The 18,711-nt window shown below is 38.4% G+C and overlaps 1 protein-coding gene across 1 annotated transcript in view; it reads right to left on the bottom strand.

Annotated features, from left to right (window-relative positions):
* Positions 1-18,711, bottom strand: part of IMPG1 (interphotoreceptor matrix proteoglycan 1) — a gene marked incomplete at both ends in the record, with an annotated part of 135,271 nt that overhangs the window by 65,798 nt on the left and 50,762 nt on the right. Inside the window, 5 exons of the mRNA XM_080805888.1 lie at positions 5,966-6,058; positions 6,306-6,384; positions 7,292-7,368; positions 8,708-8,955; positions 14,136-14,194. Coding sequence (XP_080662014.1) covers positions 5,966-6,058; positions 6,306-6,384; positions 7,292-7,368; positions 8,708-8,955; positions 14,136-14,194 — 556 coding nt within the window. The remainder of the gene's footprint in view (positions 1-5,965; positions 6,059-6,305; positions 6,385-7,291; positions 7,369-8,707; positions 8,956-14,135; positions 14,195-18,711) is intronic.

Here is an 18,711-nt window from a genome sequence, read left to right as displayed (position 1 = left end):
AACCTCATGAAACATTAGCAGCTCTCTCTATTGAGTTCTCTATTGAGTTCATTCAGTTTAGCTCATCTCACTGCTTCTTTTCAATGGAGTCAAATGCTGAGGTGAGATTAAGAAAATTTGGAAACGTGAGGTGATTTTAATGTATTACCTAGATGGGATGTGATTGCTAATTTTACGTGTCAGCTTGACTGGGCCATGGGGTGCCCAGGTATTTGGTTAAACCTGATGTGGTTGTAAGGGTACTTCCAGATGCAATTAACATTTGAATAGGTAGATGGAGTAAATTGCAGATTGCCCTCCCTAATATGGGCCTCATCTAGTCAGTGGGAGACATGAATAGAACAAAAAGCTAAGTAAGGGAGAATTCTCTTTGCTTGACTGTGTTTGAGCTGGGACATTGGTTTTCCTGCCTTTGGACTTAGACTGGAAATTATACCATTGGTTCTCGTGGGTCTCCAGCTTGCTGACTGTACTTCTTGGGACTTCTCAGCCTCCATAACCACATAAGCCAATTCCTAATATTAAATCAGATATAGATAGGAATGCCTGGGTGGCTCAGTCAGTTCAGTGTCCAACTCAGGTGGAGGTCTCAGGTGGTGATCTCAGGGCTGTGGGATTAGGTTCTGTGGTCAGGCTCTGTGCTGGGGCATGGACCCTGCTTGGGATACTCTCTCTTTCTCCTGATCCTCCTTCTCTCTCTCCCTCTCTCTCTCTCTCTCAATCCCCCTTCCTCTCAAAAAAAAAAAAAAATCGGAAATAGATATAAATCTCTTATTGGTTCTGTTTCTCTGGAGAACTCAGACTAAATACAGGGGAATAAATGACAAAACAATGTCCAATAGCAGAATAGCTTTGCCTGAAGTTTACTTTTTCACCACTTAAAATATTGCAATTTATTAGGAGATCTGGCTTGCAACTTAAATGGAATGTCCAGCAAGTGAAAATAGCCTGTAATTTGGAAGGGAGAACACTAAAGAGGTTCTCTCTCTCTCTCTCTCTTTTTTTAAAGATTTTATTCATTTATTTATTTGACAGAGAGAGAGAGAGAGAGATCACAAGTAGGCAGAAAGGCAGTCAGAGAAGGAGGGTGAAGCAGGCTCCCTGCTGAGCAGAGAACGCGATGCAGGGATCGATCCCAGGACCCTGAGATCATGACCTGAGTCAAAAGGCAGAGGCTTAATCCACTGAGCCACCCAGGGGCCCCAAGAGGTTCTCTTTTGATAGATCAGATCATCACTCTAATGAGGGAGAAGAAAAATGTATTGTTGCCAATACACACCTAAAACAAATCAAACCAAACCACAAAAAAATTGATAAAATTTTTGAACAAGATGGATTCATGTTATGAGGAAGACAGGGTGTTGAGTTTCTCCAATATTTTATGACTCTCATTTTATGAAATAGGAGTGATCTTAACAGTTAATTGGCTCTGTAAGAACGAACAGCTTAGGATCAACTACCTCCCCAAAATGTTAATAATAGAAGACCTCAGAATTTTATACAAAATACCAATTCATTTAGCATTCTAGAGGTATATTTTGCAAGTACTTTATCTCAAGGGATTAACTACTAAGTCAGACTGCTTAAACTGAGAGATTTCTATGAGTGCTTTATTGAGATTTTAATGGGTTGGTGGGTGTTTGGTGACACTAACCTTAAAAATTTTCCAGGCTAAATTTACCTCAGTAATACCATGGTGTAGGAAGTTTGGAGTCCTGGTTGTCATTTTACCTGCGCATGGGAGAGACGCAGAACTGTCTTATGAGAGAGGGAAGCTTTGGTCTTGTCTAGAATGCTTGTGTTCCCCTCCCCCCATTTCCATGTATATAAGTAGAAGGCCTTTTTATTAGGATACTTACTAGTTAGGGTCTTCATTTTTCATTAAGATATGGCATTTCTCTCCCCAGCTGGGCTGATTATGAAAGCATGTGGGTCTGCCTTTAATTGGTAACAGAATATTTGCATTCTAGGCCCATGTCAGCAAATGCAGTGCTTCTTGGTCAATACTAATCAAAAGCTGAGTTATGAGATATAATTTTTATTTATGGAGCATTGACTAAAAGTTATGCAATACATTCATTCCTCTGGATACTCTAAAATCAATCCTTGAATTAAGGCAGACTGTCAGAAACTAGCCCCTCATAGAACTGCTGTAATGAACTAGGCTTTAGCATTCCTTATGCCTCTCCAGTGAAGCAAAGTGCTAAGAAACTCAGAGGCAAATTCACGAGTCACCCAAAGCAAACTTAAAGAACTGTATAATGTTTATTTTGTACACAATTTTCCCTACAGAGTCATTTGATTTTAAAAAGCAAACTATTGAGGTGAAACATAACATAAAATTTTAAAATGAATGATTCAGTAATTGTGAATTAGTACATTCACAATGTTGTGCAAATACCACCTCTATCTAGTTCCAAAATTGTTTTATTACTTCAAGAGTCATCTGACATTTTTTGCTTTATCTTTTCTTCTATTTTTCCAATTCTCTAAAATCTTATTATATTTCCTACATGTCTTTAAATCATCATAAATTTTTTTGAATGAGGTAGGATTTTAATAAACAAATTATAAATAAAAACTAACAATAAGCTCCAGTGAAGGAGACTGAAGAGGAGGAGTCAGGAAATATGAGAAGAATCAAGAAGTGATTTTGTGGAATCCAAATGAAGAAGGAATTTCAAGAAGGGAGTGGCTAACAGGAGCACTTGCCAGAAACATCAAGTAAAATCAAGATGGAAATGAGGCTGCTAAATTGATTAATTAGGAACCCATCTGTGATTTTTTTTGAAAATTGTGTCCCTGTAATGTATGGTTAGAGGTGAAACCTTTGTGAGACTTAAAAAAAAAAAAAATCTATAGTGTTGTAAAACGGGGAGAAAAGAAGCTGTGGTTTGAAGGGAAAGCAAGTTTGAGGGAATTTTTTTTTTTTTTTTTAATGATGGGGTAGGTAAGTCAAACATAACAGTGGGTGGAGGAAAATTGACATGGTTTCAGCTTTGCAACCAGCTACGGTGTGACCTTGAGCAAGACACTTCACATTGCTAGCCTTGATTTTCTTACCCATGAAGCACAGTAGCTTAACCAGATTATGTCTAAGATTCCTTCCAGCTTTAGTGTTCTAAAATACAATCTTGAGTGAAAGGAATGTATAAATATATGAGAACAGTAAAGCAATTTTGAAAACACAATAATGTAGTCATCATGATATAGTATCATTTTTATTAACCTACCTGAAATACTGATCTTTAATAAGGTTTTATGATATCATAATGAAAGAAAGGAATCCACGGAGCATTTGCTATCAACAACTTTACCATAAAGGTTTGCTTTGTATTGTACAGCCCACTTATTTTTTTTATTTTTAAAATTTTTTTCAAAGATTTATTTATTTATTTTAGTGAGTGTGAGAAAGAGAGAGAGATAGTGAGGGCATGGAGAGGGGCAGAGAGAGAGGGAGAGAAATCCTCAAGCAGATTCCCCACTGAGTGTTGAGCCAATGTGGGGCTCCTGAGATCATGACTTGAGTCAAAATCGAGTCGGACCCTTAACCAATTGAGCCACCCAGGCACCCCTACAACCAACTTTCAAATAATTTGGAAGTCAAATAGTGGTTGATGTGGATTGTAGTGGATTATAAATGGCCGTAAAGTTTTTGATACTTCTCCTATCTAGAGATAAGGTCTATGTTTCCTTTTCCTGAACTGAGATGAGCTCTATGGCTGTCTAGCCATTAGGATGTGAGGAAGTGACACTGTTTCCGAGCTGTTAAGAGATTGGCAGCTTCCACTTTCTGACTCCTGCAATACTGACTCTTTAAACCTATGCTGCCATGCTTTAAGGATGCCCAAGTAGCCCTGTAAAGAGACCTATATAGAATAGAAATGAGCCCCTGCACCCCAGCTCCACCAACCAACAGCTGTGGTTGAGTACTGAATTGCCAGCCATATGAATAAAAAAAGATGTTCAACACCTGTTAGCTTGAGATACTCTAGGTGACACAACATGGGGCAGAGAAAGACTGTCCTCACTGATCCCTGCCCTAATCTCAGACTTAAGGGCAAAATAAATGATCGATGTTTTAAGCCACAAACTTGGGGGATGGTATGTAGTACAAAAATAGGTAACTGTATCATGCAGTTAACATTTATTCACTGTAATCAGGTAAGCCAAACATAATCTTTATAGGTGGTTCTGCTTTTGTGCCAATATGTATTTGAGAAAAAAACTTGTATTCCATAAAATTGCATACTAATTGCACACAGGGTTTATGAGGAAGGTATAGTGAAGTAGACCACTCAAAACCTGTAGAATTTTGTAAAGAGAGCCCTACCTAAAACAGTAACAATCCTATTAAAAACATCAACCATAACATAGTAATTTCTTTGACAACAGTTGTAGAAATACAAGCAAAATTAAACTATTGAGAGCATACCAAAATAAAAAGCTTTTGCACAACAAAGGAAAGCATCAACAAAACAAAAAGGCAACCTATTGAATGGGAGAAGACATTTGCAAATGATATATCCCATAGGGGGTTAATATCCAACATACATAAAGAACTTATACAACTCAACACCAAAAAACCCAAATAATCCAACTAAAAAATGGGCAGCGGACCTGAATAGATATTTTTCCAAAGAAGACATACAGATGGCAAACAGATACATTTGAAGTTCTTCAATGTCAATAATGATGAGGGAAATGCAAATTAAAACCACCATGAGATATCACCTGACTACCTGTCAGAATGGCTAAAATAAAAAACACAAGAAATAAAAGCATTGAAGATGTGGAGAAAAAGGAAACCTTGTGCATTGTTGGTGAGTATGCAAATTAGTGCAGCCACTGTGGAAAATACTAGTTTCCTCAAAAAATTAAAAACAGAATTACCATATAATTCTACAATTCAGCTACTGGGTATTTACCCAAAGAAAACAAAAACACTAATTTGAAAAGATACACATACTCCCATGTTTATTGCAGCATTATTTACAATAGCCAAGATATGGAAGCAACTCAGTTGTTCATAGATAGATGAATGGATAAAGAAGATATGGTATATACATATAGTGGAATGTTACTCAGTCAGTAAAAAGAATGAAATATTGCCATTTGCAATAACATATTTGGACCTAGAGTGTATAATGCTAATTGAAATACATCAGAGAAAGATAAATACGTGGAATTTAAGAAACAGCAGATGAACAAAGGAAAAAAGAGAAACCAAAAAATAGGCACTTAAACACAGAGGAAAAACTGTTGGTTAGCAGATGGGAGGTGCATGGGGGGATGGGTGAAATTGATAATGGGCATTAAGAGTACATTTATCTTGATGAACACGGAGAAATGTATAGAATTGTTGAGTCATTATATTGTACACTTGAAACTAATATAATACTGTATTGTAATTATACCTGAATTTAAAAAATAAATTTAAAAAATTTTTAAAAACTAAAAGAAATCAGCTATAACAAATCTCCTGTGTCATTTGCACTTAGAATCACAGTTCCTCCTTATCAGCCTTATATCCTGGGGTTCCTGTTTCCTTAAAGACATTATTATGTATAGCTTCACCAGAAAGCTATACAAAGTGGAAAGCATAAGGGGTTCTTAAAGCCATTAAATCAGCTTCTTTATGCACTAAAAAAAAGACTGTTGCAGAATTTTAATTTTTTTTCTTAAAGTCTTCATAAATTGTTAGAAATTCATTTTTAACTGTGATAAAGTTGAACTCTATTGCCTCAAAAATGAACGGTTTTGGAAATTCAAAAGTGAACCTAGAGGATTCCAATGTTTACCGACATCCTTACTTTTCAATTACACATGAGCTAATTGGCACCAAAGAAACATATGTAGCAGAACAGATGGTATGAATGGTCAGCCTGTATATGGCAAACAATACATATACTGACTGTAAAGGCCAATACTGTGTTGCCATAGTCCCTTGTCCCTTATGACTTACCTTGTCCTGATGGACTCTCAGTTTTGAAGCCTGGCAGAGATGGCTGTTCTGTGTCTGCAGCAGTTGGTACTGCTTTGGTTTCAGCTTCTTTCACTAGATCCATCAGGAAAGGGGTATCAATGCTCTGTGTGGGCCTAGGGCCCAGGGAGGGGGAAGGACACTGAGGGTATCCTCCTCTTCAGAAGAGGGTGGTTCAATGGATTGCTCTTCAGTCAGAAATGCTGGTGTGAGGAGACCTTCTGAGTTGAGAATGACTTTACCACTAGTCTTTTAGGTGGTGTCATAGAGTCCTCATAGAGGATGTAATTAGCTAACAAAGACTTTGTGGTAAAAAACTCACCAGGTATACCGTGTCCTGTTCTGTCCACTGTCTCAAGCCTGGATTGACCAAGAGGAAGTTCTGGACTCAAAGTAGCATCCTGAAGAATGAATTGAGAAAGACATGTTGAGAAGTGACATCTCCCTGTGTGTGAGAAGGGCTACACACTCTGTGCTTTTCTCTTTTATTTAAAGTTAAGCATATCATTTTGTAGTTGACTTGAATCTACTATGGATTCTTCTTTTTTTCTACTGTGGATTCTGATGTAGGTTCTGATACAGAAGTTTGTCATGAAAAGAAGACATGCATTGATAAAGTGGCAAAATATGATTAATTGGCTTCTTGGCTAACTGAGTCTGCCTGGGTAGGGTTAATTAATAGCTGAAATACTTCGAATTTTCTACCATGTTTGAATTTATGAATTCCTTCATTTAAAGAAGGAATAGAGCTTAGTCAGCACTTCCATTATGAATACCCCAGTGAAAACTTTTGGCATAAATTAAGCGGACATAGCTTTAAATGAAATACAAAAATTATTACAGAATTTATTATTTTATTTTGAATACATGAAACCCTCATAAATAAATACAGGTAAGGCCTTAAGACTTAAGAACATGCCTATAAAGTATGCTTATGTTTATATTTATTTCCAAAAGTCAATATTAAATTATATATTCTGCTTTAAATATTCTTTTCAGTTCATGAACATGTGTTTCTTTTATCAAAAAAGCAAATCTTGACACTAATTGAAACAAAGATCTAACAACATTGAAGAAAACTTTTGAGTTTTAGGATATTTGAAATGCAAGTTGTATCATATTTTTTTTAACACAGAATCTGGAAGTGGGCAACAAAGTACTGCCTGTAAGATAGAAAAGAATTATAATTTGCATTGCAAAGAAGATTTTGCTCTGTTCAGTCTTTAAACTGATTTTTTTTCTTTTTTGATGCAAGCTTTTGAGGCTTTGTTCCTACTTGAAGAACGAAAGAACAACAAACTCACTTACCTTTGTGATATCAGCAAGGAGTGTAGGCAGCATTGACTGGAAGTCAGGATCGATGCCTGGCAATGACCCAAAAAATTCTGCAGGTGAAAAAATCACAAGGTTTGAGTATTTCTTTCTTTTTTTCTTTTGTGGTTGGACACTAAAACAGTCAGGGTTGAAAGATGTGGCAATAATCAGTTTTTAAGGGCTGGTATAGCAAATCATTAATAAATTAGCATCACATCAGCTAATGGTCATTGATGTGAATGATATATTGGAAGACAGATGCAAAGGGTACATCTTGTATGTTTATGTGGTAAGAACAGTTATCAAAGTAGATTTTTAGGGTACTTAGTTTAATTGTATAGATTTGGATCAGGCAGGCAAATAGATTGGCTAGGCCAGTGGGGATGAAGATATAATGAAGCTAACAAAAAGAAATAGCTAGAATAAGCACTGGAACCAAAGACCATTTGCAGAGTCCTATTTCCACCTTGAAACCTGATTCTCAGAATATCCCAGAAGGTTGAACAGAGACATATCAGAGTACCAGATGGTCTCTAAGATGAGTCTGAAGCTCATCTTCTCTTGTCTAGGAGATTCTCTTGCCCTGCATCTTGTCCCCAGAAACCTTTTGATGTTTTTCAGTGTTGAGTTTGACTACCTAAACCAGAGAAATAGAACTGGCAGAGAATGCCAGTTTCATGTCATGTCATACTAAAATAGCATTTCTAGTGTCCATCTATTCTGTTAAGAGTGCTGGGCATAATGAGGAGTTCTAGGCTTATGGGTCCCTCCAGGTACCCTCTGAGAATCCTGAATGTGCCTGATGATCTTGTTGATTTTTTTAGACTGCCTGTTATTCTCTGCCCTCGGAGGTTGACTTATATGGACTATATCAATGGCTTTATGCCCTCTGGCCTTGGGAAGGCTTAGATCATTAAGTAAACCCTTCATGCCTAGAGGTAGTAATGGGGCCTTGCTGCTTCTGGCACTAGAGAACTGTCCTGTTCTTTTGTGTATTAGGAAAAACTTTATAAACAATTCCTTTATCAAACTCTCATGCTGTCCCAATTTGAATGGCCATCTGTTTCCTTCTTGGACTCAACCAATTTACTAGGTGAGGGAATCTGTTTGGGTTGTGTCAGTGGAACAGAACTGTCCATAGGTGCTTCTTTCTACCTGGACTCCACTGGGTAACTGTGGCTGACTATTGAATGGAAACTCTGGGCTTCTCCTAGACCTATTCTTGTTATGAAGTAGCACCAATGGCTCACCAAATGAGACACAGGTTGGAGTGAGGAAAGAGAAGTGATTCCATTCATGATGTGCAGGTCACAGAAATGACTGATTCTATAAGGCCCAAGTGGAAATGACACCTCCTAATGTCACTGTCAGAATGCGGATAAAACTAGAACTATGAAATCACCAACTGACCATCAATGAACTGAATTGTTTCCACATCCAAGGATTTGTCTTCCTCTAGTGCTTTGCTAATCAGCTTTTTGAGGTCTAAATCTGTGAGATAGATTTCTGGTTGCTTGTCCTCCTCCATCATTCCATGAGGGGCTCCTTCACTTTCAATTTTGTTGGAATCAAAAGACAGGAGGTCACTCTCAGGGCTTTTTGATTCTTCACTGTCTTTCTTAAAGACGGCCATAAGTCTTGTCTCTATGGAGCTTGAACTGTAGAAAGCAGAGGACACAATCCACCCAAACCCATTGTTACATGCTTTACAAAGAGAGTCATTATGTTGCTATGAAGATTCCAGACAGCTTCATCCTCTTTTCTGATAGGCTCTTAAAGCAGTATCCCACTTCAAAACTAGTTTAAATGTTTATCAGAAATTTGAAATGTGGAAGAAGAATTGATGTGTATTTTAGTTATTAGATAGAATGACAGGTTGGGGGGCGGGTGGTAAGTCCAGCTTGAAGACTGGCTACTAACTGAATCAAGTGATCACAGAGTTTTACTTTATTCTTTATGAAAAAGTATTATTTGTCAAGAGTTGCTATTATTCACCAGTGTTTTTTGTGGCCTTATAGGCAAAGTCATGAAGTGCCAATCAGCAAGAAGGATGAATTGTCCTTTTCTCTACAAATAGCCTTCTTTAGGAGGGTCTCTGAAATAGCAGCATAGGATACAGCAGTGGGACAGTTGTATGCACATATTATAACCAAGTCAAAGGTTCAATTCTTAAGTTTATTTTTCTTCTACTTCTTTCAAGAAGTATTTTTTAATAAAAAAACAAAATTCTAAATCAAACATAATTTTTCCCTCAAGCTGCTTTTAAGATAACATCTTAGAAGAAAGGTGTGAGAAAAGAGAAAGGGAAGTCGTATATAATTAACCATATTTATTATCATATTTATTGACTTGATGCCTTTTTGCATATAAAAATGAAATAGGATTCTCTTTAACTCTTTCCTCTAGGATCAGGTTTACCTTTTAGTTTATGCCATAAATCCACACAGAGGGAAGCAAAAGTGTTTTAAAGCCACAGAAACTGATAATGTGTACGCTTGGCAGTTCTTTGGGCCACACAATCAGTCAGAGTCTACAGTTCATTATTTCACTAGTCAATTAGAGAAGCCAAAGCTGGATTCTTATTACTGAGCTCTCCAAGGTAAAGTGGGCTCTTTCCCAATTCAAACTGACCTTGGAACCAAGGAGCAAATTAGTTTCTCTGCTTTGTTCCAGACTTAGCTTGGCTGGTTGTACAAGTGTGCATTCAGACAGACAACTTCCCATCACAAATGATATTTAAGAAATTGTTAGAACATGCACAGAAATGTGTTTTTATGTTTTTCTAATTGGATTCTGAGTTTTAGAGAATATACTTTCACTGATCACATCATTGTTTACATACTTATCTCATGTAGTGATTTTGACTTGAGTTTTTCTCTACTACTGAGTAACTGATCAATTACTCTCATTTAAATAACACACCAATAAAAAGCCATTAGTTTATCCCAGACTTGGTATGTAAAATTATTTTTAAAAGATCAGCATATAAATTTGTGGGAGAAAAGGTACTATATTTCAAAACATTAGAAAAGTCCAAATTACCCATCTCTTCCTTTCCTTGGTCTTCATTTCACCATATGCAATGGGAACATGCAAGGAAGAAAGAATTTTTATGAAATTTATTAACACATTTACTGAATCACTGCATATACCAGAGAGAGAAAAAGAGACAGAGAGAGAGAAAGAGAGAGATTTCTTTCCATTGTCTCCCATGTTTGCCCAGAGCTTTGAAGGAAATACATAAAATGCCATCAGAATTTGGATAGGAATTTTGAGAGCCATATGAATATTAGGAAGTAAACAGAATTATATGATGTTCCTGATTGGGGTTCAATCTTAGTTCAAAGACTAAATATACTTTTTATTTTAATTTTTTTATTTAAATTTAAATTAAATTAAAATTTTAATTTAAATTTAATTAGACATCATTTGTCTCAGACGTAGTGTTCAGCATGTACTTTTGGTTCTCTTTATAAACTCTTTAAAAAAATAAATAAAGTCTTTGATTTCTTCATATTCTTCCCAAAGAGGTGGTAAATATATATATCTTACATTTTGGGTGGTGCTGGTGCCAGGAAGTTTTTAAAGAAAGTATTTTATAAATGAATTTCTCACCCTCTGAGTAGCATTAAATGTTTAATTCTGAAGGTAATTTATCTGAGATTGGACACTGGAACTGGTGTTTTGTTGACTGGTTATGTTTCAAATTATTTAATCATTAAGCCTTGAGGGAATGGTACAATTCATCATGGAACAGGTTGCAAGAAAAATAAACACCTGTTTGCTGAGTGGGTGGTCTGCACCAGGTGGTTTACATGCACCTTCATTTAATCTTTTCAACAACACATCCCCATTCTACAGAGAAAGGAACACACACACAGGGGGAAGTTGTTAGCTGGAAGGTGGCAGAGGCAGGATTCAAACCCAGTCCTGCCTGACTTCAAGTCTGGGTCCATTTGCTATGCCACTACCTGCTCAAGCCTCAAAAGAGGCCATTTGGTCATCAAACTGGTGAGTATTCTGGACTCCTCTGGGCATCTACATGAATTTAGTTTAGAAGCTATATTCAGCTTCCTCTTTTCACATTTCAGATGATATTTGTTGACAAAGACATTCTACACATGTGATAGAATTTGTGTTGCTGCTCTTTCTGCCTGGAGTATGAATTCATTTACCTTTCATACCTTGATAATATATGACTGAAACAGACTTCGCTACGACTTTCCTTCTGCGGAAGCAGGGGAGAATCTATGACTTTCTCATTGGGGCTGCTCTGTGGGAGGGACTTCTGTACTGACTAGACATTCATTTAGGGCTTGCCTCATGCTTCTTTCAGCAGTGGCTTGTAGTTTGGAGAGAAGCAGGGCTCCTTGAGCTAAGACCCTAGTCTTGCTCATTAAAAAAATATGTATACTGCATTGAAATATAATTGTCATGAAACAAACTGCAAATGTTGAAGGTGTACAGTTTGATCTAAGTTTGACCCTATACACTGTGCAATCATTACCACAATCAAATTAATTCCTCCCAAAGGTTTACTCATGCCCCTTTGAAACCCTTCCCTTTTATCCTTTCTGTGTCAACCCCCACAAGAAACTACTGGTCTGTTTTCTATCATTATAGATTAGTTTGTGTGTTCTAGAGTTACATACAAATGGAACCATAATAAACTCCTTTCCCTCTGGCTTCCTTCGCTCGACATAGTTATTCTGAGATGAACCCATATTGCTGTGTATTCTATTAGCTCCTCCTTCCGCTGAGGAGTAGTCTATGGTAACAATAGTCCACAGTTAGTGTTATCTGTTGCTCTGTTGATGGACATTTAGGTTGCTTCCAGTCCTCAGCTACTCCAAATAAAGCTGCTATGGACATTTATGAACTAGTCTTTGAAAGACCCTCCAACCAGATTAAATGATTATTAATAGTTTCCCATATTTGCTGTAAGAGATAAAGCAGTATTTAAAGTGGATCTTTTTCTGTTCGTCCTTATAATTGTGTTAATAATAGATGTCCTTCCAACTTCCCAGTTGTGTTGGAAGACTCAGACGAGGTCACTAATAAAAATGTACTTATTAAATTGTAGATCAGGTTTTATACAAATGAGCTGAAATAAAGACAGTATCAGGAGATTCATAGTGTTTTAGGGGATCTGGCTCCATGGGAAAGCAATTTCCTTCGCACTAAGTTTACTTTAAAATATTCTGAGCATTGTTAGTTACAATTAAAAGCTTGCCATACTCATAAGCGTATTGTTTATAGTATTCAGGGTCAAATGTTATCTGGGAAACTAAGTATTCATTCCATAACAGAAATCACTGGAAATATACAGTCAAATTTACTTTATAAGCATCTTTGGCAGAAATAAGAATAAAGTCTTACAGAGACAAACACACGGGAAAGATGAAGCTTCAGGGGCTACACCTTTTTTACCTTGTGAAATTTCATCATCCTAACATTTCATTTTCTTCCGAAATAGATTTTTTTTTATCATTAGTTTTTCATTTATTTGAAGGGAGGGCATAATGAGCAATTTGAACATTCACCAAGAGGACCGTTCATATCATTTCCTTCAGCTTTAAATGAAACATCTGCTCTTCAGCGCAGTGGCTTGTCCAGAAGACCTTGCCACGTCTGCAGAATATTCTACTATCACCTTTTATTTCTCTCTAATCCATCTGATTTCACATGGAATATTGTGGAGCAGCATCTTGAAATAAAGAAAAATGAGACTGCTGTGGTACATATTAAGGGTTTCATCTTTTATAACTTTCACTTTCCAATACTTTCTTCCCCTGGAGTCATACAAATCAGAGCGGCCTGAGAGCTTTGAAAGGAAAAAACCTGTGGAGCTCACCCAGAAGCTATTCCTCGTGAGTGTAGAAACTTGCTCTGGGCACCTAGCTTTAAGACAACAGACAGTGGAGGGGCCAGGAAGTATTCTGGGGGAGGCCTTCTCTTCTCACTTTATGAATCCCTGTTGGGGCAGGGAATCTCATTCTGACACACCAGGGCTGACATACACCTTGTGGCACATTTAAAAAAAAAAAAATCATATTAGGACCCTGCCTGTAGATGTTTTGAGTGAGAACTTAGCAAGAGGATGTAAAACTGCTTGCCAAAAATCGTGATACCCACCCAGATTAGAGTGTTGGGATGCTCATGGGTATAGGCCTGTTTTTGGGGAAGCCATGGGAACATAAGTCAACCCTGCTTTAGCATGGCACTATTCTTTAATTTCATTTCCTTTATTTAAAATTGTAATTTAATAATTTTTGCGTGGTAATGAATTACTACAGACATCAAAATGATAATAAAAGCTGTATTTTGGGAAGTATTCCTTCCACTTCTGTCCCTTTCTACCCCATTCCTTCAACTCCCTCATCCCCAAAGGTACTACTTTTTTTTAGTTTCACCTGATTCCCCAGGGTCACACTGATTTGTTTCAGTGATGATGATATTTAGCATTCAACAGGGAACTAGGCAATCAGACTCTAAGGTTACTAATTGCTACTTCTTTTGACCTGTCCCTACTGAGGTGTTCTCCTAAAAGGTTCGTTAATAACATTGCCAAAGACGGCAGATGAGCTCTCTGCAGAGAGCAGTGTTTCTGACTCCAGAGGGAGGAAGGAATACAGCTTCTGTGTTACCCCTTAAAAAATCACCTGGAGTCATGTTCTAATTAGACAGTTCCTTTATCTGAAATGTATTCAGTTTTCAGGATCTGGCAGGGCTAAACAACTTGGAGGAAAGGAACCTTATAATCCTCATGACACTGCTTTTAAAATGGACAGGGAGTAAGTAATTTAAAAATTGAGAAGAGTCCGATTCTCTTACTTACCTAAATCCTAGCACATGGATTTCTTTGAATCCTGGAAGTTTCTTAAATACCTTTTCCATCTGCAGAAGGAAAGAAATTTATGAAACACTCTTCGGCTCTACTGGGTCAGATCTTACCTAACTGAAAATGCCTAAATACTTCTGATGAGTTTGGGGAAAAACATGAAAATGCAAAACTGAAGCAACTATTGAGGCCAAACTCTTTGTTCTTAGTTATTTCTGAAGCCCAGAGGAAAGTGTTTTGGTATTTATTTAAAAGCTGCAATTGGCCGGGGGGGGGGGGGGGGGGGGCGGGGGGGGGGAGGGTCTTGATGGCTCAGTTGTTTAAACATCTGACTCTTGATTTTGGCTCAGGTCGTGATCTCAGTGGAGCCTGCCTAAGATTCTCTTTCTCCCTCTCCCTCTCCCTATGCCCCTCCCCACCCTGCACACTCTCTTTCTCTCTCTCTTAAAAAAAAAAAAATAGAGAAATTTAAAAAGCTGCAATTGGGTAGTTCAGACAAGCTTTAATGGTTACTTTAAATAGAATATGAAATAACTTTAAGGTGGTACTTGGAAGAAACATTTTTGGCTACAGTGTTTTTATTTATTCACACAGAATAACTATTATATTTTCTGAGTTGAATAAAATGATTTGGAAAATATGTTAAAGGGATTATTAAAATAAAAATGGCTGCTGTAACTAAATAACATGGTACAATCAGACTCTAATAGGTTAGATTATAGATTTATTTCTTAACTAGTTTGACCTTGCTAATGAGGCATATTATCAGAATATTTTACAATTGTTATACTCAATGACTCCTGACCCACTACAGTCTGGCTTCTGCCTCTGGATTTGTCTAGGAGGGACAGTCTTCTCCAGGCTGTTGCCTCTTGGCTCTCTCCAATTCCAGTGGAATTTTCCATTCCTCTTCCAGGGTTTGCCTGCTTTTTCACCTGGTTCTTCTTCTATCTCAAGGACCACTTTCTCAGTCTTCTTTAATCCATCTTATTCTTGTCTGCACTCTACTTTAAATATAAAGATTCTGGAAATTTGCACTCAGCCTCCTTATCTCACTCTCCTTACTTATTCAGTAAGTGGGGAAACATTTTGTTTCCACCATGTTCTTATTCCCATGGCAGGTGTACTCTTTTCATCTTCCTTTTTATATTGCTGAAATGGTTTTCTAGGTGTGCATGAGCAAAGGAAGGAGAAATTTGGGGGAGGGATATGTTGGGGCAGGAGGAAAAGGAGGAAATGTCTCCTTGACCACATTTTTATTTCCAAGATAATCATTCCATATCTGTTGTTCTTCACTAAAAATCCCTTGCTGGGCGGCACTGCCCATTGAAGAAACTCCAGTTCTTTAGAATGGCATTTAAGACCCTCCGCAGTCTACCTCCTCCATTCCCCAAGTACTTTATCATTTGTTCTTCCTACCATCATTACCTCCTTGGCCAATATTGTATCCTCTAATGTCACTAAACCAAGGCTTATCTCTCTTCAAATACAACATGTACTTCGTTCAGACTTCTATAATTTATTTCCCCTTTAGCCCAAGACGCACCTTCTACCTTCTGTTATTGACTGCCCACGCCCCCATCTTTCAAAGCCAGCACAAATGCATTCTTTATTTTTTTTAAAGATTGTAATTATTTATTTGAGAGAGAGACAGAGAGAAAGAACAAGGGATGGAGAGAAAGAGATGCAGGTTCCCAGCTGAGCAGGGAGACCGATGTGGGGCTCAATCCTAGGACCCTGAGATCAGGACCTGAGCCAAAGACAGATGCCTAACTGACCGAGTCACCCAGGCACCCCAAACACATTCTCTATTGAAAAGCATCCGTAGAGCCCTTAAGTCAGGTTCAATGATTTCTTCTCCCTACTACTATAGAACTTAATGCACTATGTCCCATAAAACAGTCTGTGAGCTGCATGATGTCTTCCTCACTGAGATTATGCTCTTTGGGCTCAGGAACCTTGTCTTATTTACTCATCTTCATCTCCCTCCCTCTCAGTACCTAGGAGACCATCATCAGTCCCATAGTAGGGACTCAGCAAATTTTGTTTAATTGACTTGAGTGCCTCTCTTCATTCTCTAAACTCATCGACATGCTACTGCATTGTCACTGTATCTAAAATACTGCTGACTCTACATTATCTATGCCAAGGACTAAGGCAGTGATGCACAGATAATCCCCAAATCACTTACACTGGGCTTTGAAATGCATCATGGATTTCTTTTTCCAGCAGACTGTTTTACCTCCCAAGTCATATTTTCTTGCACCAATGTTAAAAATAGTATTCATCCCCTGAGTATATGATAACTGAAGTGATGAAGGTAGGCCAGTTTTTGGGTGAGGAGGTAGCTGTGTAGGCTTGAGTTTAAATATTGGTTCTGCTACTTTCTTGTTGTTAAGGCCTGGAGTTTATTGCTTAGCCATAAGCAATATGATCTCTGAATCTGATCTCCTTAGCCAAAAAGGGATAACAATACTTATAATCTGAGGCTCCTATAAGGAATAACTAATAAGTGCCTGACACACAATGGGCAAAGAGTGGATGATACTGTATTATTTATTTACTTAGTCTCTATCTCTCCTACTGGATTACTAGCTCCTCGGTAGGCCAATTTTCTTTTACTTCTTCGGTGGTCACATACCATGGGGCCTGATGAGAGCAGACAGAGCAGGCCTTTAGTCGGTTGTTTTTCAAAGACTCAGTGAGGGCAAGGACAGAGTGAGGGTCTCCGTAGGGGTCAGGGGGAGGGAGCCTGAGTAATAAGTTTCTGTTTCTCCACTGCCACCCCCACCACAGGCTTACCAGAGAAGAGCTAGGAGTTTAGGCGATGGGGACCTGGTCTTTAGTATGGGGGCAGGTAGTAAGGAGCTGTGCACATGCTCCAGGTCTATTCTGGCCTCCTGTGACAAATAGCTCTGGCGCCACTAGGCATTTGTCATGCCATTCCAGGAACAACACCTGGGACTCAATGTTTAAGCACGAGCAGCAGTTTCTGGAGCAGAAGATTCAGACCCTGACTTGTTCCTCTTTCTTATCCAGGATATCAGAGATGCTGTTCTATGGAGGAAAACAATCAAGCACAGAACTGCTTCCAGAGAGGCTCACAGCTGCAGCATGGGCAGCAGGGAACATCTCCAGGGAGAGCTGTCCTCCCCTCCAGGAGTGCTCCACGGCACTGCCTCTGGTGGAGGGGAATTTTGCTTGTTGTCCATGTCCTCTTTGTGAACCTGCCTGTGATTGATTAAGAGCCAGCTCTGCTTAGGAGGGTGCAGAAGGCATCTAGGGAGGAGATGACAAAGGCCTTCAGTTAATTCTGCTAAATAATCTTCTGGGGACCTTCCAATCACGGAGTGCTAACCACTAAATTGCTAATTAAGTGCCCAGTTAACCTTATTAATAATACTAACTGCACAGGGGCCTCCCTGATTCTGCTGGAATGTATGCTAACGGGGCTATAAAAAGGCAGCTGTGTTGAGTTCTCATGAATGTTTGCACAGGAGAAAGCATTCAGACAACAACTAAGCATTCCTTTTGACATTTGTATTAAATTGCTCATTAGGTTTATTGTGGAAATTAAATTACTGCAAAGCACTGTCCATTAATTCCTGATTAGGCCTGAATGGCTGTGCTGATGCAAGTCCGGGCTGTGGTGGAGCTGCTTAGTTATGTGTGGGCAGGCTGCTAGGTGGTCTGGATTGCTCAGGAGCCTGGAAAGGGAACAGATGCTCTAAGCAGAGGGGCTCCATTTCAGAGAAGCCAGTGATCACGCAGAGGAACCAGCAGGACTGATGTGATGGGTCTCTGGAACAAGACTAAGCAAGAAGACATAGTCTTTTGGCTAATAAGGTTTTCAGAGTCTAGAATGGACTTGTTTATCTGATGATGGTACAAAAATCCCTGCCTTGAAGATATTTATTTGGGAAAAATGGGAAGTATAGCATAATGATTAAGAATAGGGGTTCTGATGCCAGGCTGCTTGGGTTTGAATCTTGGCCAACTAACCAATTTTGAAGATACTCTGACTATACTCAGAACTTTCTGAAAAGAATATTTTAAAGAACAAACAGGAAGTTCACAGACAATTTTTAATTCATTCTATTTAATAATCTGTGTCTAAGTATCTCTCCAGTTCATAAACACCCCATGCTGATGTTTTCTCTTTGAAGTGTGTAGAAATGATTCTTTACATTTTATTGGCTGAACGGTGATGCAGGGAGTGGTTGGAGGTTTAAAATTTTTGCTTATTCATCATCTCCTCAGTTGAGAGGAGGTAAGCCTTGAATTCTCCACATGTGAGAAGAAGGGGCCTGTAGGTTCCCTGGCCATGCTGTGTGAGATGCTTGGGCTATCCATAAATGTAGTTCATGGTTATGTTATCGTATGAATGCATCGATTCTTAGTTGCATTTCTATAATTACAGAATAGTTAACTGCATCCCAACTCCATATTAGGAAGTAAGTCCTCAGAGATCAAGAAATTGTTCCTGCCCTCAAGGGGATGCCCAGAGCCTGAAGGCAGTGAGGGTGCTGGGTGAAGAGGGAGAAATAGAGACAACAAAAGCCATAGACTTGTA

This window comes from Martes martes (assembly GCF_963455335.1).
Source record: "Martes martes genome assembly, chromosome: 6".
Taxonomy (NCBI): Eukaryota; Metazoa; Chordata; class Mammalia; order Carnivora; family Mustelidae; genus Martes; species Martes martes.
Note: the sequence above shows the minus strand (reverse complement) of the source record. Positions and strands in the feature narration are given on the sequence as shown.